The sequence below is a fragment of the Equus asinus genome, chromosome 9 (genome assembly GCF_041296235.1).
Source record: "Equus asinus isolate D_3611 breed Donkey chromosome 9, EquAss-T2T_v2, whole genome shotgun sequence".
NCBI classification, from domain to species: domain Eukaryota; kingdom Metazoa; phylum Chordata; class Mammalia; order Perissodactyla; family Equidae; genus Equus; species Equus asinus.
In genome coordinates this window covers 10,751,803-10,777,766 of record NC_091798.1, presented here as the reverse complement: position 1 = coordinate 10,777,766, position 25,964 = coordinate 10,751,803, and the positions used below count along the sequence as shown (strand labels likewise).

General features: G+C 53.1%; 1 protein-coding gene and 1 long non-coding RNA gene across 2 annotated transcripts; one reads left to right on the top strand and one right to left on the bottom strand.

Moving 5' to 3' along the window:
- Positions 1 to 5,891: 5,891 nt before the first annotated feature.
- Positions 5,892 to 9,058, bottom strand: NKX2-5 (NK2 homeobox 5). Its single transcript, XM_014850910.3, has 2 exons — positions 8,513 to 9,058; positions 5,892 to 6,999 (listed from the first exon to the last, which is right to left on the bottom strand). Exons 1-2 carry the CDS (start codon positions 8,841 to 8,843, stop codon positions 6,362 to 6,364), a joined length of 969 nt encoding a protein of 322 aa, XP_014706396.1. The 5' UTR covers positions 8,844 to 9,058; the 3' UTR covers positions 5,892 to 6,361.
- Positions 9,059 to 20,174: 11,116 nt separating this feature from the next.
- On the top strand, positions 20,175 to 24,405 carry LOC139046134 (uncharacterized). The gene is made up of 4 exons (XR_011505724.1): positions 20,175 to 20,341; positions 21,787 to 22,012; positions 22,167 to 22,256; positions 24,079 to 24,405. It is a non-coding gene; the product is annotated as an uncharacterized lncRNA (long non-coding RNA).
- The last annotated feature ends 1,559 nt before the right edge of the window (positions 24,406 to 25,964 follow it).

The window sequence follows — 25,964 nt, the reverse complement described above, 5'->3', positions numbered from 1 at the left end:
CAATTAATCTTGATTTGGTTTTTGTATGTTTGGTAGGGGTTAAATTATAATTTGTTTTTTGCCTTGTGGAGCAGCATTTATAGAAAAGCCCACGCCTCCCCAGTGATCTCCAAAAACAGCCCTGTCTTGGATCACACGTGGACGGGTCTGATTCCGGACTCCCTGTTCTGCTCCGTTGGTCTGTTCGTCTGCCCTGTGCCAGTGCCACACTGTTAACCATCCTGCTTTACACGCCTTGTCCTCTGATGGGGAAGAAGCCCCCACCTTGTTCTCCTCACTTAAGAACATCTTGGCTTTTCCTAGACCTTTACACTTCCATATGAGTTTTCTAATCAGCTCGTCAAGTTACACGACACGCACATGCGCCATCAGCATTTTGATTGGGATTCCACTGAACCTATATAACAGAGACATTTTAAACCATCATTTCTTTATTTACATGTTTTAAACTTTAAATCTTTCCAAAAGGCTCTTGAGCTGCTTACCTAGGTGTCTAAGAAATCCAGATCACGGAAAGAAGTCAAATAGCCACCAGTGAGGACAAATGTGACAACTGAGCACCACGTTTGCCTGGAGTTGGAGAAAAGGAGAAACTATTTTTTTTTTTTAGGAAGATTAGCCCTGAGCTAACTGCTGCCAATCCTCCTCTTTTTGCTGAGGAAGACTGGCCCTGAGCTAACATCTGTGCCCATCTTCCTCTACTTTATATGTGGGACGCCTACCACAGCATGGCTTGCCACGTGGTGCCATGTTCGCACCGGGATCCTGGCTGGCGAACCCCGGGCGGCCAAAGCGGAATGTGGGCACTTAACTGCTGTGCCACCGGGCTGGCCCCAAAACTATTCTTTTCAATTTGTATGCAGAAGGCTAAAACTAAGGTCCTCAGTGAGACATGTTGCCTTTTGTTGAAATTGCACCCGTATTGGTGAAGGGCCTCGGAAGAACAATAATGAATGCAACTGTTGCATTCGTTGAAAATGAGAACTCCTTTCTATCTAGCAGCTTCTGTTAAAGGCCTCCCTTAAAAAGCTGAGAGCAGAGGAAACCAGTCTGATGGGGTGGGGAAGGCAGAGCTAACGTGAGCCAATGCGGCAACTGAGATTTCTGCAGGCTGGAGTTTGGGTCAGGTGGGCACAGCTGGACGTGTACCGGAAAGAAGAGAGTTTGGTGTTAGAACTCAGCTTGGCTACTTCCTAACTGTGAGAACAGAGAAAGTGACAAAACCTTTTTAAGCCTCATTTTCTTCATCTGTGAAATGGAATCTACGATGGCCAGGTAATTGTGGCACTTTGATGACCTCACAAGGACAGAGGGCTAGGTGAAAACCTGGCACGCTGTAAACCCCTGGCAGCTGGTTTGTCCCTGCTCCCCTTCCCGTGGCACCCAGGGTGGAGCTTAGGATCTGGGCAGGACAGACGGACTGTCTCTGAATAGTCCCCTCAAATCCCTCTTCTCTCTTTTGCAACACTGGCAGGCACAGGGATGGCCTTGTGGCCTGGGCCAAGACAAGAGTGTTCAAAATACCTCCCCCAATCTCTACCCATCGGCTTTCCCTCCCTCTGCCCTCCTCCCTGCTCCTGGGGCTCCCAGGACCACCTGGCTTGTGCTGCAGCCACTGGATCCCGGCAAACACACAGTGACCCTGAGATGGAGGAGCGGGCCTAGAGAGGGAAACCTGCCTCCCGTTTCTCCCAGGCCCTCAAGAGCCGGAGCCTGAAGGCTCTGCGGTTCTCCAACCTGCCAGATGATGAGAATCACCTGGTTACAAATGTGGCTTTGCAGGCCCTGTCCCCAGGGAGTCCAATCCAGGGAGCTGGGGCAGGCAGGGGTTGGGTTTGTCTCAGCCCCCAGCAGTTTGAGTCTTCAGCAAGTTTGAGAACTGCTGAGAGTGGTTCAAAGAGCCAGGGCTCCAGTGGAATCATCCAGATTCAAGCACAGGCCCCCGCAGGCCACACTACTAGAGTGGCCCTTGGTAGGCAGTGTCCTTAACTTCTTTGGAGTTCAATTTCCTCCTTGGGAAACAGAAGGAGATTCACAGGTTCAGCACTTAGCCCAGGCCCTAGCACACAGGAAGCAGGAAGAGATGTCAGGCCACAATCCGTACTGTTATCCCATGCCGCTGGGGGTGGGCGCTCATGGTGGCTCTGGGTGGCCAGCCTGTCAGGCCTGCTCACTTCCTACCCCACTCTGTGGAAAGCACTCCCAGAAGATTGCCCCCCGGAATCGCAGCTATGCCTACCCCACTGTGAGATTCTGGGTGGATCACATCTCTCTGTGCCTCAGTTTCCTTTCCTGGCCAAAGCGAAGAATAATTGTACCTACCTCATGGGCTTGTTCTGCCTGGCACACAGAAATCTTTGAAGCATTGTTAGCTGATGTTATTGCTGTACTCTTTAATCAATTGACAAAAATGTCTTTGTGCCCACTCTTTGAATCGGGCCTGGGAAGGCACAGTGCTCTTGGACTCCCGAGCCAGACTGCCTGGGCTTTTAACCAAACTCTGGCACTGGCCCGCTGTGTGACCTTGGGCAAGTTACTCCTCTTCTCTGGTCCTAAGACTGACTCTTCATCTATTTCCTCAGTAGAACTCAGAAGTGTGAAAGAGGATTAGATGGCTCACTTGGAAAGAACTTGGGACAGTGCCTGGCACGCGGTAAACTCCGGGAGCGATAAATAAATGAAATCCAAGCCACGGGCCCCTTTTTCCAGGAACCCAGTCTGGCGTGAAAGTCAGCAAGACCCGGGCGCTGCAGAGCTGTCGCCTCTGGCACACGCGCGGGGGCCTGAGCCCAGAATGCCTCCAGAGCAGGCGCGGCCCGGCCCAGGAAGGGCGTGCTCCCCGATAAGCAGGGCCGGGGTCCGGGCTGCTGTCAAGTTCGCGGGGCTAGAGCGAGCCCTGCGCCTTCTGCGGTTCTTTTAAACACAGGTGCGCGTGGAGACACAACATGGCGTCGAGAGCAGGGGAAATCAGTACAAAACAAGACGACGGGAGCTATTCTGATTTGACAGAATCTGTGTCTGCTGGCTGGGGAAGCGAGAGGACGCGCGGGCCGGGAGGGGCGCCGTGGCCGGGCGTCTCCCTGGGGGGGGGGGGGGGGCCCTGGCCGGCTTGCACCCCAGCCCGGGAAGCCAGCTAGTTTCTTTTTAATGTCAGGGCCCACCTCTCATTATTTTTTAACAGCGGCGTGTGCTCATTTGATTTTTAAAAAATTGTTACACGTACCTAGTCCCCTCTGTGCCTCCCTGGCGCTCGGGGCCTGCGGAGCCGGCCGCGCCACCCGGTCTCCGCGCCCTGCCACCTCGGAGGCGGCCCGCGCTTCTCGTTTCCGACTTTTCTGTCCTCATTGAATTTTCTCACTCCGCACATGTCGTTTGTATAATAATTGAAAAACAAAAATACTGCCGACTTAATTTGGGAAGGGATCGCAGGGTGAACGCAGGCGTTTAGTTTAGGATACTTCTGACCCTGCGGCCCTTGGCGCCCGACCCCCTCCGCCGGGCGAGAGCGGTCCACGCCGTTTTCCGGAGCTCCGCGCTCGACCGTTTGCCCCATCAGGAGGCTGGATGGGAAGCGTGAGCTCCTCGCCCGGCGGAGGGGAGCGTGGGGTCGGCTCGGCGCGTGGCCGGGAGCGCGGCCCTGCAGCATCGGCACCGGAGACCAACGCTGCCGGCCGGCTCTGGTTTCTCAGACACGCCCCCTCCGCCCTTCAGCGTGCGCCGCGTGGGTTCGCCAGCTCCGCGCTTAGGGAATGTATGACCTTGACCGTTGACATGACCTCTGGTCCTCAGTTTCCTGGTCTGCAAATTAAGATGGATTAGAGAACTGGAAGGCATTTACCCCGGAGACCTGGCACTTGGCGAGACCAATGTCCGGCAGCCAGCCGCTGCTATCCGTCTGTCAGAGACCTTGGGGTCACTCAGCTGGTCCCGGAAGGGAGATGACAAAGAGGGAGATATCATAGAAAAATCCTTGCGGTATAACGTTAAGCGAAGGAAACATTATCTCTAACGTTACTGTAGACAGTGTAAGAAGAAAAAGGCCCGCGGGTGTGCGGAACCTCAGGGCGTCATGGGCAAACGCGCTCGATCTGATCCAGAGCGCGAATTTGGGTGAGTTCCAGATAGAAGGATTTCCGCGGTTGTGCGTTAGGCCGACTGCTAGGGCTGCGGGCCCGGGATGCCTGGTAGGAGAGCGCAGTCTGGCATACGAGCCGGTCTGGCGGCCTGGCAGAGCCTCAGTGTGCCTGTCCGTGAGCTGGGACCGCAGCGCGCGTCACGGTGATGGGCAGAGAGCGCTGAACGCGTGCTCACTAAAGGTTCGCAGCCGGGTCGTAGGCCTAAGAGGCGGAATGCGGGCTGAGCTGGGCGCATCGCTCTCCCTCTGGATCTCGACAGCCTGGCTTGGACCTTACAGCCGAGGGAATTCAAGCCCAGGGGCCCAGAGCCAAGCCGAGAGCTCAGCCCTTTTCTGTTCCTTCACAGAGCCCAGCCCATAACCCTGCGGGGGTCGACAGCGTGCATCCCAGAGCCCCTACAGCGCCCGCGGCGTGCAGCTCTGCGCCTTGCGTGGCTCCGGGCAAGCGGTGGCCCTTAGAATCTCTAGGTATCTTCCCCTCTCCAGCGGGCAAGTGGGGCGAACTTGGGGGGCAGCACTTACCCGGAGAAGGGACGGTACAGGCAGCGCTGCATTGTCCCTGCACGGCAGCAGGACAGCTCCTGGTCGCACCAGGCCTGGCTTGGCGACTCTTCCCAGGGCGTCAGGGACACATCGAGCCGCGCTTGGCCCCTGAACGCCACGAGCAATGTTTTGTCTGCAACAGGGAGCTGTCGGCCTGACGCCCTATGCCCCCCCCCCCCCCACCCCGCGCAAAATCTCTGAAAAACCCATATTCCACGGGAACACAACGCCCAGACTCCCTCCCGCTTTCGTACCTTTTTAAGAAGCGCAGGTTACTCCCTCAGGGCCCTGGGGGCTGAGGAGCTGCGGGTCAGCTCCGGGCCCCTGTGGACTGGCCCCACCGCGGCTCAGAGCAAGGTATTCTGGTTATCCTCATTTTACAGAGAAAAAAGCAGGTGTGCAGCCAGCAAGTCCCCCAGCCAGCAGGATTTTAGCTTGATTTCGCCTAGCCTCAATATTCTCGTCTGTAAAACCCTGTACAGCAATATCATTCATTGATCGGGACTATGGAGGAATTCATCAAACGCTGAGAGGGGAGGACCGTGGCTGGGTCCGGGGGAGGGGTTCCCTGACCTGGGGATTCAGGTGGCTTAGCCACAGCAGGAGATGAGCAGGTCTGCAGGCTCTGGGCTCAGCCGCATTGAGCCGAGCAGCTGGTGAGGCCTGGGCAACCAGACCCCATGCCCTCTTCCATCCCGACTGGGCTGGGCAGTTCAGGAAAGCTTGACAAGAGCTATGGTTCTCAGCTATTCCATCTGTGAAATGGGCTCAGGCGTTCTTCTAAGCGAGATGAGTTATAGTGTGCTCCAATCACAGGGCCCGGGCCCCTTTGCTCTTCGTTTAATGCCCAGCACTGGAACAGTGCCTGGCACACAGTAGGGATCAAGGAGGTGAGGTTGGGCATTCTGGGCAAGTGCCCTCTTTGAAGTCAGACTCGGAATGAACCTCACTTCTACCGGTCCTGGCTGCCTGGTCACAGGCAAGGCATTAGACCTCTCCAGACCTCAGTCGGCCACACTTTAAAAAAGGACCTCCCTTTTGGGGTTATTAACGAGGACAGGAGACAATCCCAGAAAGTGCCTGACAAGGACCCAGCACGGGTTTACTATTATTTTCAACTTGCTCAGTGAATGCCTATGCATGCAACTCGAGACCAGCGCCCTCGAAATTCCGTTTCGCAAGCGCCGCAGGCTGAAAGAAGCACACAGGCAGGATCAGAGCACTCTCTTTAATGGGAAGGGGATCCTCATTTCTTACAGCAACAGGTAAAAACATAAATACGGGTGGGTGGGCGGCGGCAAGGCATCAAGGGCCCGGGCGCCGGGCCCAGGCTCGGGGAAAGGCGGCCGGGTCTTAGGCCCAGCGCGCTGGGGCTCCCGGTCCCAACTGGCCGGTGTTCGGCCGGACGGGGGTGCCCGTGGGCGCTCGGAGGGCGCTCCGGGGCCGACGGGTAAGGCACCAGGCTGCGGGATTGTTCGCCCGCAAGCTGCGTAAACTCGGCCACAAACTCTCCCGCTCAGGGGGACAAAGGCGCAAGGGGCAGAACACGCTCCGAGGCCTCCGCGGGAGCGAAGGTGAAATCCGAGGGACGCAGAGACGTGTCGGGAGCCCTCCCGCCCCCGGGAGTCAGTGCCCCTCTCTAGAGGTGGGACCGGTCTGGGGCGCCCCGGGCAGGTCCCTTCCCTACCAGGCTCGGATACCGTGCAGCGTGGACACTCCCGAGTTGCCCTGCGGAATCCCGGGGCTCTGTACTGCGTTCAAGTCCCCGACGCCGAAGTTCACGAAGTTGTTGTTGGCGGCGGCCGTGGCCGACTGCGCCGGGGGCGGCCCGGCCGGGTAAGCGGCGGCGCAGCTGTAGCCAGGACTGCAGGCCGCGCCCCCGTAACCCGGGTAGGCAGGGTAGGCGTTATAGCCGTAGGCGTTGAGGCCCACCCCGTAGGCGGGCGCGTAGGGCGCGGAGTCCCCTAGGCACGGCTTGCCATCGCGCACCAGCACTGGCACCGCGATCCTGCGGGCTGGCGGCGGCGGTGGGGGCAGCCCCACCAGCTCCAGAGTCTGGTCCTGCCGCTGCCGCTTGCACTTGTAGCGCCGGTTCTGGAACCAGATCTTGACCTGCGTGGACGTGAGCTTCAGCACGCTGGCCAGCTGGTCGCGCTCCGGAGCCGACAGGTACCGCTGCTGCTTGAAGCGCCGCTCCAGCTCGTAGACCTGCGCCTGAGAAAAGAGCACGCGCGGCTTCCTCCGCCGTCGCGCCCGGGGTCGCTCGGCGCCGTCCGCGTCCGGCTTCTCCAGCTCCACCGCCTTCTGCAGCGCGCACAACTCTGAGGGGGAACAGAGAGGCAGAGAGACGCTCGGTCAGGGCGCCCGACCCGCGGAGCGCCCGCTGGGTAGTGGCCGCTGGTGGGTGCCACCCTGTACTGCCTGGAGCGCCCAGCTTGGCTGCGGCCCGCTCTGCCGAGGGCACCGGGCGCCACGGACCGCTCGGTTTCCGCTGGGCAGTCAGCATTTGTTGAACGTCTACTATGTGCCAGGCATAGCTCTAGGCCCTGGAAAAACAAAACAAGAGAGGCCCTTGCCCTCGGGGAGTTCACATTCTGGTAAAGAAGATGGACAGTGACTTAAGATTTCAGGTTGCAAAGAAAACAAAACCAAGTGATGCGCTGGGATGAATTAGATTAGGCCTACTTCGGTTTGAGAAGTTAAATGAAGGGAGACCGAGGCCTCACCCCAGGGTCGGTCACGTTGTCTCAAAGTCATGGAACTGAAAAAGCAGAAGGCCAAGAGGCGTCGGTTTGCTGATCGACGGCTCCCGCGCAGCCGCCGCAGGATTTGTGCGGGGCCCGAGAAGCCGCGGCTGGGCCTGCAGACTCAAAACCTGCCCGCGTGCTCGAGCTGGATTCGAATTGGTAGCGACCAATGCAGCCCGCCGTGCCAGCCAGCAGCTGTTCGTGGGCCTTCCCTCTGCTCCCAGACAAACCCTTCTGGGCTCACAGCGGCCCTTCGCCCACCCCGGCCTCCCCCGGTTCGCGCGGACCCCGCGCTGGGCAGCCGTCTCCCCAGCCTCCCCGCGGAGCTCGGGGCTGCACGCGCGGCGGTCCGGCCGCCTTCCCCAGTCATCTCCTCCACTGCCCGCGCCTTTAGTCGCGCGGCATTTTCTAACTTTTTCCAGGAGAGAACTTCTAGGCCCTGGCCGCGTCGCGAAACTGTGCTGGAAAAATAAAGCTGCTAAGTCAGATTCCTGAGTGTCCGCAGAACCCCACTTTTAGACTAAGACTCCTGTTCCCAAAGATTTCACTCTGCTGGCACAAAGGAGGAAAGGCCCCAGAAACGGGTTACAGGTGAGCTACAGAAGGGTCCTGGACCCTCCTCCGGTCGTGCTCAAAAGCATGTCTGGTGAGCAGCATTTTAATTTCTGTTCAGCGGTTTTCGTCAGATCCTCGAAAGACTCTTAAATTCAAAAGAGATTAAAAAAAAAAAACCTCTGACATAGAGAATATCTTTCTTTCTCTGTTCTGCCTACCACAAACTGATCGCTCAACTTAGATCCAGGAGCACGGCTGCTGCCGCCTGGGGCTTTGTTAGGCCGGAAAAAACTTTTTTTTCCCTTTTGTCTCGTTTCTGATCATCTCAGTCCAGCATTTCCTCCAAACCTCCGATTGGACGCTGGGCGCGAGGGACCTAACGACACCCTGGCTTGGCACACTCCGAGCGCCCGCGCTCGGCCCTCCGCCCAGGCACTCGCGTCTCCTCCACCCAGGCCAGAGTCTCTTGGCGGCGGGGTTTGGGGACAAAAGCGACCCCAGAGCGGAGAAGGAGCTTCTGTTTCCTCCTCACCTTTCTTATCGCCTCGAGGGTCCTTGGCCGGGTCGGGGTCGCCGTAGGCGCGCGGATAGAAGGCCGGGGCGGCTGGGAAGGCAGGCGCGCACTTGGCGGGCGAAGGCGCGGGGCCCAGCTCGGCGCGCAGCTCGGGGAGGCCGGGCGCCGCGGCCTCCGGCCCCGCGTAGGCCTCGGGCTTGAAGGCGGCCAGCATGCAGGAGGCGGGCGCCAGGGTGGCCTCCAGGCGCGCCGAGAGCTCCCCGGCGGCCAGGCTGCGCTGCTGCTGCTCCAGGTTCAGGATGTCTTTGACCGAGAACGGCGTGGGCGTGAGCGCAGGGCTGGGGAACATGGTGTCGGCGCGCGGCTCACAGCGCCAGGTGGGCGGCAGAGAGAGGCGCTGCCCACGGCCCCTGGCAGCCTCCCTGCATGGTGCCCGGCGCTCGCCCGCGCACCGGCCTTCCTGCTCGGGATGTGGCCGGGCGGCAGGTAGTGCGGAGCACAAGGGGCAAGAGAGGCGGGACCAGGCCGGAGGAGGGGGACTCAGCCTGCCATTGGGCCAGGGGCCGCGTTGACAGGAGCGATGAGCAGTTTCGTGTCACCTAATATAGTCATACGGCTCTAAAAAAAAAAAAAAATCCTGCCCAGCTTTTTAAAGGGACCGCGACGCGTTTGGAAGGCTCTTCTTTTGCTCCTACAGCCTGAGATTTCTCCACACCATTAGCCCGAAAACCCCACTACGGCGCATGCACAGGAAAGGACCTCATTCTCTGAATCTGGCCTCTGGGCCGCGTCGGATGGATTTGGGATTTGAAGAAATGTTCCTCAGCCAGTGAAACAGGGTGGGAGAGGGAAGGCTTGGGCGCAGGGCTGGCGCAGGGCACTTATTCCCAGGAGTCTTAAAGGCTTTATTACTGAAAGTGTGTCTTACTGGGAAGAGTGTGAATAAGGAAAGCTGGGGGAGAGAGTTTGCTGGGGTGATGGCAGGAAGGGGACAATTTTGGGTTTCTGTTTGGCTTGTCCTACAGGGCCAGTCATACCCCCGTAGTCCCCTGGGGGCTCCTGGGTGAGTCAAGCTGAAAGGCAAGGTAGGTAGTTGCCAGGTGGGGAGTGGCCATCTACTACAGTAATGCAAGTTCTACAAGCACAACTCCAGGGGGCACCAGTTGCTGCCGGTCTCCTCCTAGAGACATGATGCTCCCCGTAATAATGAAACAAGCCCAGAATCCCAGTCAGGAAGCTCAGCTTCCCAGAAGAGGTCTGTCTTCCGGGGCGCCTTAGATTATCCTGTTATGGAGACCACCCTTCCTGCCTCCCTCCTTACCCTGCCCTCCCTGCCTAGCAGCAAGGCCTCCAGGCCTCTGCCAGCTCCAGGGCCTCAGCCCGGATTTAGCTGTCTGGCCGGCGGGCTCCTCTGATCCCGGCGTGGCCGAGACTTCTCTGAGGTCTCTGGACGGGCTCCTATTAGGGCTCCCGGGCGGGGACGGGGCCAGGCGCATGGGAGAAGGGCAGGGCAGGCAGGGCAGGCAGGGCGTTAATTTTCAGCCCAGGGGCAGTAAAGTAGGAATCTTCTGTCAGACAAAGCTGCCAGTGTTTCAGGAGCGCAAGCTACCCGGCCAGATCCTGCACCGGTCCGCCGCATCCCTCTGGGTCCCTTGGGAGATCTGATGAAAGCTTCGGGCCTTCCCCTCACTCCCAGAACACTGCAGAGAGGCACTCTGTTTTGTGTACAGTTTCAGGGAGGATGGAGGCAGGCAGAATGGCTCCAGGTTAAGTCATCGCCTTACCCTATCTCTGGGGATGGCGAGGATTGTCTGGGGAAAAGCGTTGAATTCCCACGACCCAAGCTTGTGCGGGGAAGGCGCGCGTGGGGCACGCGGATTTGCTTGCGGAGACTGAGTTGAGGACTGGAGAAGAAGCGCTTGGGAGTAGAAAAAGGGCGCGCAGAACCAAAGGCAAGCTAAGGACAGGGCTCCGGACGAGACTCCAGAAAGTGCGCTCAAGGCGCCGGGGAAACGCACAAAGCAGGGGGACAAGGTGGTGTCTGTCAAGAACACGAACCTTAGGGCGATCAGGCGGGACGGTGAGCCGTCGGGCAGCGCCACCAGGAAGGGCGCGAGTGGAGTCAAGCATAGGCCTAATGTTGGGATCTTTCCAGACCCACACTCCCAGAGCCTGTGGCCTCCGGCTGGGGCGCAGGAGAGCGGAACCCCGCGCGGCGGTGCGGGAGGCTCGGAGCACTCCGACCCCGGCTTCCAGGCGCCAGCCGCTGGGACCAGGCCCCAGTCGCCGCCGCGGAATCTCGCGTCGAGTTTTCGAGCCAGGGACGACGCGCGGTTCTGGGAATGTTAGCTCGGTTTGCAGAGAGATAGCTTTTTTCCAAATGTAGGGGGCTCTGAAGCCCCAGGAACTCTTCCCACCCGCCCCCCTCCCTACCCCCAAAACCCATTCTGCCTGGACGGATCTGCAGATCTGTGGCCTCTCTTTGGCCCTTCCTCGCCTCGACTTTTTGGCCAACGTTACAATTATTGCTCTCAACTAACTTAGCTTGGGAGCCCGCCTCGCCTTTGAAGATTGTTTTTGGGGAGTGGGAGAGGATGCCTATCGCCGAGGCGGTGACGTCTGGCAAACGAGCCACATCCGATTCAATTAAACGTCTCGCTGAAAAGCACTCAGATGCAGGGTCCTGGGAGCGCTGTTAAGTGAATTGGCTGGCCTGGCTGCTCGCGATGACAGTTTGAAAGATTAGTGTTAGCCGACGCCTGAAATATTACCGTTTAATGGGGGACATCGAGGCTGCATCCGGGATCCCTGTTTTTAGTTTTTTTTTTTTTTTTTTTTTTTTTGGTGTGTGTGTTTTTAAAAAAGAAATAGTTCTGGAGGAAGTAAAAAAAAAAAGCATTTCCTCTCCAAATCACCCACCGAAGATTTATCACCTATTTCGGGGCTGGGGGTTCCCAGGGCTGACAGATAGACCCGCGGGTCAGGTGTCATGAAAAGGAGAGGAAAGAAAACCCTCCCTATTTGGACAAAATCTGTGACTTCTCCACCTCCCACCCGCTCTGTGAATCTGGTAATAATTTCTCTTGGCTCTAAAACAGGCCCTAGCGTTGCCAGAGAGGAAACCGGGGCAAAACCGGATAAATACGAGCAAAATTGAAATTGGGGAGACCCATGCTGGTCTCCGCAGCGAAATGTCCAAGAGCAATTTCTAACTTTTCTTTGTAGTCCTCACTGTTTTTGAATGAGAAAAAACTTTTAGTTTGCTTTAAATAGAAGTTGCAATGGTTGGGGGTGGGGAGGGACGAAACTTGATTCTGCGGCCCCACCACGGACGCATCTTCCTTCCCGAGGGCGCCGACCCAACCTGGCCGCCTCTCTAAGCCGCACTTTGGCCAAACTAGCAGGACAAACAAACAGCCTTCAGACCAGCGAGAGACAGAAAGAGACAAAAGGAGGCCGAGTGGAGAGATCGAAAATCTATCCATCTATTTCTTGCCTTTTAAAGAATTGGCGCTTTCAGACGAGCCAGGTTCCAGGATGCCTCGAACGCATTCTGCGCACATAAAATATTATTAATTGAAAAGCAATCGGCGCGGCCCGAGCCGGCCCCCCCTTTCCTGCAATCAGCAGGGCCGGCCGCAAAAGGTATATATGATTAATTGAAAGATAAGCTGGAACTATCACCGGGAATGTCATTAATGCGCCGGGGAGACGTCCATTGGAGACAGGCGGCGTTATCCGCGGCTTTATCTTCAACAACGCCTCGCTCTCGGCCCGCGCCGGGGAAACAGATGGGGTTTCTGTCTGGGACGCTCGCCCCGTGTTTATATTTTGGGAAGAATCGCAACTCGTGGGAGTCCCCGGCGGGCCCCCTGATAAATGAACATTAGCACTTTTTCGGACTACTGTATCAACAAAGGGGCTGCGGCGCGGCAATAATTGGCGAGAAAGCAAACAGAGGGCCGAGAGCGCGCCTCTGCTCTTCGTCCGGCTGATGGATGAGCCGCGGCGGCTGCGCGCCCAGCTCCGGCCCGCGCGGGCTCCCGGCCCGGCCGCGGGGCCCCTCCGCCGCCCGGGCTTCCTTCCGGCCCGGGGTTGGGGGCAGGGGCGGCCCGGAGGGCTCATCCGTGGCTCCTGAGAAGTCCGTCGGCCTCCGCGGCACCGGATTTTCCCTGCTGCGGGACGCGACTTTTTCGGGTGACTCAGCCGGGACCAAATCCTCCTCATGCCGCCGTTTCTAACACACAGTCTCACCGGTGTCATCGCTGATCCGCGTATCTCGATTGCTGGGCAGAGGAGACAGGCTCAGAGAGGTGAAGTGACTTGCTCAAAGTCACCCACGTGGGAAGTGACAGTGTCAGGATTGGAACACAGGACTGACTACCGAGTTGGGAATGTTCTCTTTTATGGCGCGTCGCTGCCTCCTAGATCCATCCCAACCGGCGAGGAAGCGCGGCGCTCCCCTGCGTACAGCCCACTCAGCTGGGGAAGAGGACCAGGCTGTCGGATTTAGGATGCTGGGTTCTCTGAAACCTTCCTCGACAAGGGGGCTTCCAGCATTAAGTTCGTTTGAGAGAGAGAGAGATTTAAGATTCTTCCTCCTCCTCTGTCTCCTCCTCCTCTTCCTCCATCCCCTCCTCCACCTCCTCCTCCTCCACCTCCTGCACCTTCTCCTTTCCCTTTTCTTTTGGTAACAGCTTTATTAAGATAAAAGAGGCGTAATTCACATACCATGTAATTCATCCATTTAAAGTGTACAATTCAACGATTTTTAGTATATTCACAGAGTTGTGCAACCATCACACAACTAATTTTAGGACATTTTCATCACCCCCAAAAGAGACCTGTAGGCTTAAGCCATCAACTGAAACTCTCTCCCCCTTCTCCCATCTCCAGCTCTAGATAATGGCTAATCCATCTACTTTCTGTCTCTCTAGATTTGCCTTTTCTGGACATTTTATACAAATGGAATCATATGATCTGTATGCTTTTGTGACTGGCTTCTTTCACTTAGCACAATATTTTCAAGGTTCATCCATGATGAAGCACATATCAGTACTTTGTTCCTTTTTATGGCAGAATAATATTCTGTTGTTATAGATATACCACATTTTGTTTCTACATTCATCATCGATGGACATTTGGTTTGTTTTCACTTTTTGGCTATTATGAAAAATCCCCCAGCCCACTTTACCCTAGAAATCTGTACTTTTAGAGGCCTGAAGAAGATTCTTCTCCTCTCTCCCCCTATAATTAACTCTATCCTTCCCTGAAGGCTGGCTGCATGGGCATGGGTCACCTGTGCAGTCACACAGGGCCTGAGCTTAGAAGGACCCTGTGCTCTGTTGTTGCTGTCTTGAAATTCTTGACTCGTTTTGAATAAGAAGCTCCACATTTTCATTTTGTCCTGGGTCCCACAAATTATGGAACTGGTCCTGCTTTCTGGGCAGTCTGAACAGAGTCCTGGAAATACCATCTTCATGTTCCAAAGCCCCTGTAATCTATCTGGCTTTTGGCTTCCTTTGGCCCAGGGTCTGGCCCCTGTTATTCAGCTGGGACAGGCAGGAAGTCCCCTGAACTGCTTTAAGGGCTGTCTATCCAAAGTTGCTGGCCATAGGACAGGCCTGGGGCTCACGGATGGGGAAAGCAGAGAGCAGATCCACCCGGCTGATAGGTATTGTGTATGTAGATGTGTGAGTGTGTGTATGGGGAGGGGGGGGCAGTGAGGGGAAAGGCTGAAAGAGTGGCCAGAACTTGCACCCAGCCTCCAAGTGACCCCATAGCCTAGTCATTTATGCTTGGCCTGATTTCCTACATCTTTTTACCCACATTGACTGGGGGCCCACCATGCACCAGGTGCTGAGGTTGCACAGCCCAAGACACACAGCCCCTGAAGGAGGCAGAGTTGTACCAGAAAAAAGTGCTGGACTGTGAGCAGTGTTCTGGTCCTGCCTCAATCACTGATTGGCTGACATTGAGCACATCCTTTATCCTCTCCAGTCACCAGTTTCACGTTTGTCTCCTCGGTGGCATTAGGTGTACTTAAGGTCCCTTCCCAGCTGTGCTATTCTGGGAAATATCTCAAGTTGTTACCTGGACCCACCTGGGCAGGAGGAGGGGTGGTGAGCCATATTGGTGGTTGTCTAACCTACAAAGTGAAACTGATTAACATGGGAAATTAAGATCCCTGCCAATTTCCGTATTATGCTATTTTGGGGACTGTGGTCCATACAATAATACACATTCCAAATAAAGTGAAGATCATGTTTGGGAAGGGGACATGGCTTATTCTTGCACCAAACACGTTCAATTCCAGACTGATTAAAAATTTAAACCTAAGAAATGAAACATAAAATGTTATAGATGATTAAGGTAATGATTTTGGGAGCCGGCTCCATGGCCGAGTAGTTGAGTTCGTGCACTCTGCTGCGGCGGCCCAGGGTTCAGATCCTGGGCGCAGACATGGCACTGCTCGTCAGGCAACGTTGAGGCAGCGTCCCACATGCCACAACTGGAAGGACCTGCAACTAAGATACGCAACTGTGTACAGGGGGGTTTTGGGGAGATAAAGCAGAAAAAAAAAAAAGATTGGCAACAGTTGTTAGCCCAGGTGCCAATCTTTAAGAAAAAAGATAATGATTTTGGAATGTGTATCTATTTGGGAAGGTGGATGAGGAGAATTAAAGACCTAGAAACCATAAAAGATGAATTATATAAACCTGATGGCATAAAAATAAACTTATGCACAGCAAAAAATACGATAAATAGAATCAAAGAGAAAACAACCTACAATTAAATGCTAGAAAAAATGACAACAAAAACCTGATTTACTCAATATGGAAACAGTTCCTGTGAATCAATAAGAAAATGACTCAAGAAAACAACTGAAGAATTGGCCAAGAGTTACAGAAACTTGCTGGTAGAAAGATGAGAGAAGGAAGGAAGGAAGGAAGAAGATTAAAACAAAAAGGCAAATGTTTTCACTTATCAGATTAGCAAAGATCAGAAAGTTTGATAATTACTCTGCCTAGTCGTTCTTTTACCTTGTTGGTTGGAAGTGTAAACTGGTAAATCTCTTTGGGGAAATTTGGTACTATCAAAATTAAAAAGATATATCCCTTCACTCTGAGCCTATGTTTGTCTTTAGAGCTGAGATGGGTCTCCTGGAGGCAGCATACTGTTGCGTCTTGTTTTTTAATCCATCCAGCCACTCTGTGTCTTTTGATTGGTGAATTTGACCCACTTAGATTTAGAGTGATTACTGATATATGAGGGCTTAATATTGCCATTTTATCTTTTATTTTCTGGTTATTCTATATTTCTCTTGTTTTGTTTTCCTTGTATTTCTGTCTACCATTTCAGCTGGTAGTTTTCTGTGATGTTTTTCTCGGTTTCCTCTTTATTTATGATTTGTGACTCTACTCTGATTTTTTGTTTTGTAGTTACCGTGAGGTTTGTATGAAAGTTCTCATAGATGAGATAGTCCTTTTTCTCTCGATAGCATCTTATCTCAATTAGCCCATGCAACCCAAGTGCCCCTCAACAGATAAATGGATAAAGAAGATGTGGAATACAACTCAGCCATGAAAGAGGAAATTGTGCCATTTGCGACAACATGGCTGGATCTTGAGAGTATTATGCTAAGTGAAATAAGTCAGACAAAGACAAATACTCTATGATTTCACTCATATATAGAAGATAAACACATAGATAAGGAGAACAGATTGGTGGTTACCAGAGGGGAAGGGGTTGGGGGAGGGGGCTAAAGGGGCATGTGTGGATGGTGATGGATGGAAACTAGCCTTTTGGTGGTGAACACGATGCAGTCTCTGCAGAAGCCTAAATATAATGATGTGCACCAGAAATTTACACAATATTATAAACCAATGTCAACTCAATAAAATAAAATTTAAAAAAATTAAAAATATGTAAGCCCTTTGAAGAAGTATTTCCACTTCTAGGACTCTATTCTATAAGTATATGCACACAGGAAAAGTATTTTCATCACAGTTTTTGATTGTTTAAAAATTAAAAAACCCCAATATATCTATCTTGGGGACGGGTTAAAAATATTATGTTCACGGATAGAACATTATACCAGCAGCCCTGAGTAAGAATGAATTTCCCTTATATGTACTCTTATGGATACATTTGAGGTACGTTGAATGTCAAACCAAGTTGCACAATTTGTATTTTAAATATAGCCATATGTACATATATACGGTTCTATGGGTTTTTTTTGGAGGATAAACAAAATGGTAATGAAAGCTTCTAGGGAAAAGGGGGGTGGTCAGAAATAAAGCACATGCTTTCCATAATACATATTTTAGGACAATTTCCTTTTTTTGTTTTGTTGCTGTTGTTGTTACCATATCCATGTGTTGCCTTAAAGAGATTTTTAAAAACCACAATCAAGATAAACCCTAAATGTAGTGAATAATGTTATGTTTTCACAGAAGGGGAAGAGACTCTTGGGGCTGTGGAAATAATCTAGGCCAGAATCCCCTGGGGTACACCTTAAAAATGCACATTTCTGGGCTCCACCCCTCATCTTGGAGTTTACAAATCAAAGGTGGGCAGAGTTTGAGACAGCAGCCCAATGAAATCCAGTGAAATCTCCCAGAGGGGACTGGAGCTAAGCCATCAGCGGTAGGAAGTCTGAGTAGAGTGGTCAGCAGAGCCCCGGAGAGAGGGGAGAGGGGTGGCCTTTGTCCAGCTCTGTCCAGGGACAGGACCTCAGTGGTCCTGACTGCCACCCAGCAAATTTGCCCTCATGACTTCCCTGAGTTGTGCTTTGGTCTCAGGAGCAGACCAAGTCTTGGGGTCTGGGCACACGCCCTCACGTGAATCAGTGCACTGGCTTGCTGGTTGAAGGTGCTGTAAGTGAGGCAGCTGATGAGGCTGGCCTGTGGGCTTGGTAACCTCCCCCCCAAGCCCTGCCCCCAGACCAGCAGAGGAGTCTGGCAGCTCCTAGTTTTCCTGGTCCCGGCCCCTGGCCCACTGTCCCTCTGTCTCTGTGGGCCAGCCTCCAAAACCCTCTCGGGAAGAGATCTGAATGTGAACCAGATCTGGAATCTAAGTGACTCTTCCCTATCTTCCAGGGCAATAGAGGGAGGTACTTCATACCTGGTGCCACGACAGGGCTGGGACCCTTGCAGCCACTAGTCCTAGACTGCCTGCCCCATGGAGAAGTGGGCCTCGCGGTGCCCTGAAGCTCTGGGTCCACAGAGGCGGCGCGGCCTCAGGCCTCTCAGGTCACAGGAACCCTGCCCGCCTGCTTAGCCTTTGGGAGGTCGGGCTTCCACTTCCGGGCGGGTCTAGAGCTCGCCAGGTCTGGCCTTCCCCCGATGGGCCACCGTGTCTTTGCTCCAAGCGGGATGGGGTGCTGCTCCCGGGAGCCGGGGGCGCAGCGTCCGGGGAGCCCTCCCTCCCGCTCCCGTGACCTTCCGGCGCGCGCTCCCGTGGCAGGCCTGCCTTACGAGTCCTCGAGGAGATGGCAGCCACCCAGACCACACGTAAGCACCGGAAAAGTTCTCAGTCCTCATTTTTCGTTGATATGTTAAACATATGAGCAAACCCAAATCGAACAAACTCAAACATTAAAGATATCCCCCTTTCTAAAATAGTTTCAGGGCTCGGACAGCGCGTGCTTTCTCTTCTCCCTACAACGGGGTGTACAAGCGTCTCCTGTTCCTGCTTTTGTCGGTTTCCTTAACAATTGTTTTATATCCACATCACCGAATATCCTAATTGCGTATTATGAATAAGTAATACACTGTAAAAAGAAAACAACGACAAAACCCAAACACGTAAAAAGGAGATACGTGTAAAGCGTCCCAGGCGTCTCCCGCAGCCATTTAATTTCCTTACTTAAAGGCAAAGTTGTTAGTGGGTTTATTTATTTTTTAAATCAGCTTTTTTGAGGCACACTGTGCCTAGAACAGAATGAATGCAGTTAAGTGAACAGTTCGATGACAAACACATGGATAAACCCGTGTGACGACCACACAGTGAACACACAAAAGCATTCGCATCTCCCCGAAAGGTTTCCGTCTGTCCTTTCTCAGTCAATTCCCAACCCCACCCAGGTGGTCACCGGCTTTTAAAAAATATGTCCTTCTAGAGACGTTCTCTGCAAATTTAAGTATTATTATACATTGGATTTTTTTTTTTCTCCTCTGAGAGCAACTATCTTTGGGGGACTCCTTCGGATTTTTGCCGTTGCTAATTTTTGTTGTTAGCATCTTTGTGTAAGCCACTTTCTCGTGGTTTGGGGGTTATGTTTCTAAAACCGAATTTATCCTGCGTCAGTAGATATGACCCGATTTAAAACTCGTGTTAGCGTTTGCCAGACCGGAGGTAGTCGCTTTCAGACTTGCTTTGTCGTTTCGCGTTTATTTGGCGCTTTCTCCTCTGCGTTCCCACTGTCCCCGGTCCCCCCCACCCCAGGGCTGCAAACCGCTTCAGCGAAAACAGCGCGGAGAGGCAGAGAGACCAGAGACACTCGAATCAGTCCCTTGGGATCCCGTCAGCTGGAAAAATCAGGGGACATTCGAGTCAGATGGACCACGATTCAGAATACGGTGAAGAGAAAGATGGGTTTTCTAGGGCCGGTCCACACCTGCCCGGCGGGCGTGCAGTTTGCGGAGCTGCGGCTTTGCAAGAACCTTTGGCGCAGGTTTGGGACAGGCCCAGCTGGGCGAACGGCTGCCAGTTTTTGCCCAAAGCGCCCGGGGCTCGGGGGCTCGGGCGGGGGAGCGTAAAGGGGCCTACAGCAGCGCCGGGGCCGCGGCTTCCCTGAGGGACAAGAGTCGCGCCCAGAGGCGTGCGGCCTTCGGAGCTTCCAGCCTGGGTTGCTGCGCACTGGTGTGTTGAATTTAGGTTGCAAATGGCCGGCCAGGGGGCGATTGAACCTTCCTCGGCCCGCCACCCTTCCTTCCTCCGCATCTTCCTTCCTTGTCTTATCCTCCAACCTGCTCTGGAAACCCTGCAAGGTCTCTACGGCCCGGCGGAGCACATCGCAGTTGAGTAGATGGCAAATGGCTGCACATGAAGAACCATTCGATTCCGCGCAATTCGGTTCAATTAGTGTTTATCGAGAGCCTCCCCGGGGTAGGCTGCAGGGACCCAGAGGCCAACAAGCTTCGGGATTCCGGAGCACATTCATTGTCAGCAGCGGGACAGCGCTGGTGGCATTCTGCGCTCCCCACAAATTGGCGAAATTCGGGAATTCAGATACGAAATGAGCGCACTCTCAAGGATTGTGTTGACACATCTCCGCATTTTACGTGTACACATGACAGTTGTAGACATTCAAGCCCCCTTAAAAGGAGCGCAGGGGAGCGTTAACATTTGAGACACGGATCTGAGAAATACATTCACTGCGACCAGTAACTCGCTTTGAGTGCACTCGCTGGTGCGCTTTAAATATGCTGAAAAGACACGGGTATCCATGCACGTACTTTAAATGCACAGTCACTTTCTTTGTGTGTATTTTAAGTGCACACGGTCAAAAAAATTTCAAAGGATACAGAAGATCATCCTGGGAAGCGCTCCTTGCCCCTCTCGCTCCTGCTGCCCTCCGAGCGTTCTGGGCACACGCGCGTCTCTGCGCTCTGCGGTGTCAACGTGACTCTGCTCTCCCTGCGCCCTAATTGGGCGTCGCCTGTGCAGGCCCTCCGCTGTGTGTGGAGGGCTGTGGCCTTGTATCTCTAGGGAGGGAACATCTTTTGTCTCTCGGCAAGAAGCTTTCCTCCGGGAAAGATAAAGTAATCGATAGGGTCTTTTAAATAGCTCCGCGTTTCCTGTCGGGAGAGGAGTATCAGCGCGCACACCAAATCTGCTCTGGTATGTCACCTTATCTCCCGTCCCCGCTGTTGTCCCCAAACGCCGCCTGTCAAGGGAGACGCCACCCGCATTAGGACCCAGACTGGGGCCCTTCCGCTCGGGGTCACGCGCAGCGCCCTCGCCAGGCCCCGCCGCCCCTGCGGGTCCGGGCGGGTGGGGAGGAGCGCCGGGGGCCCGGATGGAGGTGCGGGGGGGCGGGAGCTCGCAACCCGGCAGAGGAGGAACTCCCAAACCGGCTGAAATCGACCCGTCTGGGGGAAGCCTCCGGGTGAACTCAGTGGGGTGCTTGTTTTCTTTTTTCTTCTCCTAACCGCGAAAATAGTCGATCTGGGCTACTGGCTAGTTGGGAGCAGCGCCCTGGCGGCTCTGTGGGCAACCGTGCTTGCCCGCGTCCGGGGACAGTCAGGTTTATCATTCGGAGAGGGCCGCCGGGGCTTCGGGGAGCGCCTGCCGGGCGCGAGGTTACCTTTCGCCGTGCGGTAAAGTGAGGGTTTTTTTTTTGCCGGCTTCCTCACGACTTATGTTGGGGAGAGGAGCCCTAAGGGTCAGTGGCACCTCCGGAGCCGGCCGCCGTCACCCTCTGGCGGCTTCGCATCCCCAGCCTGCGGCGAGTTGCAGTGTGAGCTGAGGACAAGGCGGAGCAGAGAAGCGCAACCCGAGGCTGGTCGTCCAGGCTTAGCAAAGGCCCTGTGGCCAACCCGGCTTTCCCTCCCGTGGTGAACCCTCCGCGGAGATCTTCTGCAGGCCAGGCCTTGGGCAGAAGTGTTTTTAGGTGCGGTGACCCGCCGGTGGGCCCTGATGTCTAAGCACTGTTACCTGCATCTTCTCCTTTTTGTCTTTCTATATTCAAAGTCATTTGTATTCAGCTTTTTTTTTAAAGAAAAATAATCAAAATAACAATAACAAAGACCTTTTAATCCCCTCCTCCTCTCACCCCATAAACATGAGCAAAACCACCAACCATCCAGATAATGTGGGATCAGCCCCCCTTTATTTCCAGTGTCACAAGACCCACAGGGTCCCTTCTCCTGGGAAGCGGGAGGGGAAACATTACTTCTTGGCTTCAATACAGACTCGCTCCCTTCCAGCTCGCCCAGGATCATCTGGATTACTCCAACCGATGAGAGAGGACCACCCACCCAAACACATCAGAGGAAATGCAGGCCTTGGGAAAATTTGGGTTCTCATTTATCAGGGTTTATTTATCCGAATAGAAACTACTGTGGGGCAATTAAGTGGGGGAAAGTATCACCTTTCTCCCTCATGGAGAGGACGGGGCATTTCTGAAGCTTCTCATCCTTTAAGACCCTGGTGTGGGCCCTCTGCTCCCTGTGGGCCTTTGCATATTATCTCAGCCTTGATTTGAAAAATCCCGAATTTGGTTATCATCAATAAACCAAGGTTGGTGGCCATGGAGGGGAGACTGAAGCTGTGTTTTCTTGCAGGATGGATCCTGTGTACGGTGTGCCATGTTGAAACTAGAGAATGAGACCTGGATACCACTGTGCCATCTTTGAACCAATGGCAGAGTCTCGCCCATCTCCTGGCCTCTTGAATTACTCTGGTGACCTAGTTATTCAGTCCTGGGTGGACCTGCAGGTGGCCCTCAAGGAGGAACACTTTTCTAGAAGGAGCCCAGGGTGCTTCTTTTCTTCTAGCAAGATGTGTGAAGTGAGAGATGGGGAAGTTGGGGCATTTAGAATTGAAGTGGTGAGAACAGCCCAGGGTGGGATCAGGAGTGCCTTGCCCTCCACCTAGTGTGACTGCCATCTTCTAGAAGCTCTAGGTTCTTTTCTTAATGGGAAGCTACACTGCTTTTCCTCAGATGTGACAAGAGGGGAAGTGGGGCCAGGTGGCACTGGGAGCAGTTCTTAGCCGATTCCTGGATTCCGAGCTCTGGGGGACGCTACTTGGGGTAAGCAAGTGAGTTTTGCTTGTTCCTGTGACAAACCAGGGGGGTCCCCTAAGCCCCTGGCCCAGCCCAGTGGTGCACTTGCTCCCCCTCACTGAACAGGAGTGTGCAGCTGTGCAGCCTTCTTAGTTTGGGGAAACTTTTTCTTCCAGCATAACATGGAAGTGCACAAAATAAAAGTGAACAGCCCTGTGAATTTCCACAAACTGAACACAGCTGTGTAACTGGCACCCAGTTCAAGAAACAGAACATGACCAGCACCTAAAAGCCCCCTTCGTTTTCCCCCAAGATAATCACTATTCTGACTTCTAACAACATAGATTAGTTTGGGCTGTTTTTGAACTTCCCGTATATCTGATCGGACAGTATGTAGACTCTGTGTCTGGCAATTTTTACTCCGTATATGTTTGTGAGATGCGTCCACATTGTTTGTAGTTGCTGTGAGTTGAAACTTGCTCCTTTTCGTTTCTGAATGCCATGTCGTTGTATGAATACACTACTGTTGACCCATTCTCTCCTGATGCACATTTGGGTAGTTTCCAGTTTTTGACTTGTGAATAGTGAGAGCTGCTATGGACACTCCAGTACCTGTCTTTTGAGGAACACACACACCCAATTTTATTGGGTATATATCTGGGGCTGGAATTGCTGGGCCATAGGATATTCATAAATTCAGCTTTAGTAGATTCTACTCCACAGTCTTGCAATTTACCGTTGTCCCACTTGGCACCCATCCTGGCAGTGTACAAGAACGGCAGTTGCTCCACATTCTTGTCAACACTTGGAACTATGAATTTTTAATTTTAAGCCATTCTGGTGGAAGTAGGGATATTTCATTGTGGTTTTATTTTGCCTTTCCCTGCTGACTAATGAAAGTCAGCACTTTTTCAAATGCTCATTGGCTTTTTGAAAATTCTCTCTTGTGGAGTGCCTGTTTAAATCTTTTGCCTTTTTCTTGCTGATTTGTGAGATTTGTTTATATATTTGGATGTGAGTCCCTTGTTGGAGAAATGCTTTTTGTGAATATCCTCTCCCAGGCTGTGGCTTGCATTTTACTCTCCAGTGCCATGACACCCATTTTTGGCTCTGGCTTAGTGACACGCTTCTGACCTTGGGGTAGTGGCCCTGCTAGTCTATACGTCTGGGGCATCTGGGGCTCACGTTCCTTCTGGGCAACCAGCCCTGCCTTTCATGGTAAACTCCTTGAAGATAGAATCCAGGTGTGATTATGCTTGTTTTCCTCATAGTTGCCAGAGACTGTTTTTTCCAAGAATATTTTAGTCATCCATTAAATAGGGGAAACCCCAATAGAACCTTTGGATTTAAAGGAGAAGGCTGAATTCCCTACTATGTGTCCTTTTTTATACACAGTGATTGGTCAAATCTTTACGGAGCAATCTAAGTGGAAGCATTTAAATTCCATGAGTTTTTAAAACCTAGGCAGTGTGAATGCGGAAGCATCCCTGAGCCCTCCCACCCCCTTTAAAGTGCTGTCTGCCCTGCCTCTCCCAGGTCGTCTTTCCAGAAAGCAATTTGGGAATTCTCATTTTAAGAGTTTTTGCAAGTATATAAGGTTAAAACAGGATATTATAATTATTTTTAATTATTTTGATTACCTGCAAATGTTTGTAATCCATTTGTATTACTCTTTTTAAAATGTATCACCTGTTTGCATCTTCTGACTATTGAGATCTTAGTTTTTTCTTATTGATTTCTATGAGCTCTTTATATTAGCTGATAACCCTTTTATTTCATTTTATTTGTGCTGCAAATATTTTTACCATTTTCCTATTTGTCTTCCTAAAACCTTCATTTTTATTTTAAGGCACCTGATGATAATGTATAAAGGAGATACTCAAACACGGTGGGTTTTGTTTCCCAGTTGGGAGCGGCCATGAGCCAATGGCAGAGTGCAGGCTGGGCGCATCAGGACCCAGCCCATCATAGCAGCTGCCCCGAGGCAGGCAGTGGAGACTCCAGAGGACAAAAGCCATTCCCACTCTGGCCTTGTGGAGCATGAAGAGTCCATAAGTAGAGGACATAGCCTAGACGGCTGCCTTCCTTGAAATTTCTGTCCTGGGCTCCAGGTGAAGATGGAATGGAGGAGGGGGTATCCCTGGCTACTCCCAGGGCAGAAGGAAATTTGGCGCAGGTAAGCGGTTAGGAAGGAAGGGTCCTGGAGCGTGGGTTGGGGGCACCGGGGAGCATCAAGAACAAAGGAGGGCATCAGAAATGATGGGTGGTGAGACTTGTGCACAGTGACTTGGGGCTCAGGCCCTGGAGGGGAGCTGCTTGAAGTGCTCACCCTCCCTCAATGTCCTCATCTGTAAAATGAGGATAATACTCTGACTTCTTCAAAAGATTGGATTCTTCAAAAGATTGTTTGGGAATTAAAGAGGCTGGTCTTGTAAAACACAGCCGAGGACTCTTTGACTGTTCTCTCATGAAGAGGTGGGGGTCTCTGCCTTGCCTTTTGAGTCTGGGAGGGCTGCCACTGCTTTGATCAATACAACCGATAGAATACTCTAGAAGTAGCCCCATGTGACTTCTGCAGCTAGGTCAGAAAAAGCCACGTAGCTTCTTTCCCCTCTGCTGGGACATCTGCTCTTGGAGCCATGAGCTACCATGGAAGAAGTCTGATTACCCTGAGGCCACCACGCTGTGAGGAGGCTCAAGCCACACAAAGAGGCCACATGTAGGGACACCGGGTGGCAGTTCCAGAGGAACCAGCCTTCTGGTCATTCCAGCTTAGGTGCCAGATCTGCAAGTGATGGAGCCTCCAGAAGATTTCCAGCACCCAACTGGTCCAGTTTTCAGAGCTTAGGCCCCAGACTTCACAGAGCAGAGACAAGCCATCCTTGCTGTGTCCTGACCCACCACATCAGTGAACATAATAAAACGGTAGTTTTCATACCACTAAGTTTTAGGTCTACTGTCTGTTGTTGTGCGCGATAGACACCCTGAACAGTGTTTAAGCAGAATAGTTTATCACACTGTTTGCTTGCTGGTAGGTGCTCCATAAACAGTGGCTCTTGGTATTATGGGTGACTGAGTTGTCCCAGAGTGGAGAACGAAAGTCTGTTAGGGGAAAAAAAAGCAGGCAGGCCTGCCGTAGGAAAGTTGATCCCAAGATGATCTCAGGCCTTCCACCTGGGCTGTGTCTTTATTTTGGCTCCAGTGTGAGACACCCTCCCCCTCCGTCCAGAGTTCCAAACCGCAAACAGCCACAGAAGGAGGCGGTGAGGGCCTCAGCATCTTCTCTTTTTGCATCATGCTCTTCCTTTAAATGAATTCTAGAGGGGGGTCGGCAAGGGGTGTAGGGGGAGTGGAGCTTGGGGAATGTGGGGGCAGGGAGCAGAGGAAGTGTCAGGAACCATTTTGTTGCTCGTGTAACAATCATGCAGAGTAAGAGTAACCTCTTTCCTCAGTGCGCCGCTTTTCAGTTTAAGTGCCTGTCTTCCCACGCATTGCCTTGTCCGCAGACATCTGAGGGCAGAGGATACATTCTTAGCACATTCTAGGCAGGTCGTGGGTGTACAACAAATGCTTGCAGATTGATAAATATGAAACACATCGACCGGTGACTGCGCAACAAGTCCGTGCGCGTGCGCAGCGCCGCCCGCAAGCGAGCGGGATTGCCCGCGGGCGTGACTCAGCCCTTGGGTGGGCGCGGGGCAAGTTCGGCCGCTTGTCTCTCCCTCCCCAGGCGCT

Coding starts and splice junctions, on each gene's coding strand:
- NKX2-5 (XM_014850910.3), bottom strand. CDS start 8,843: ATGTTCCCCAGCCCTGCGCTCACGCCCACGCCGTTCTCGGTCAAAGAC. Junction 7,000..8,512: donor CCCTCGAGGCGATAAGAAAG/GTGAGGAGGAAA, acceptor GTTCCCCCTCAG/AGTTGTGCGCGCTGCAGAAG.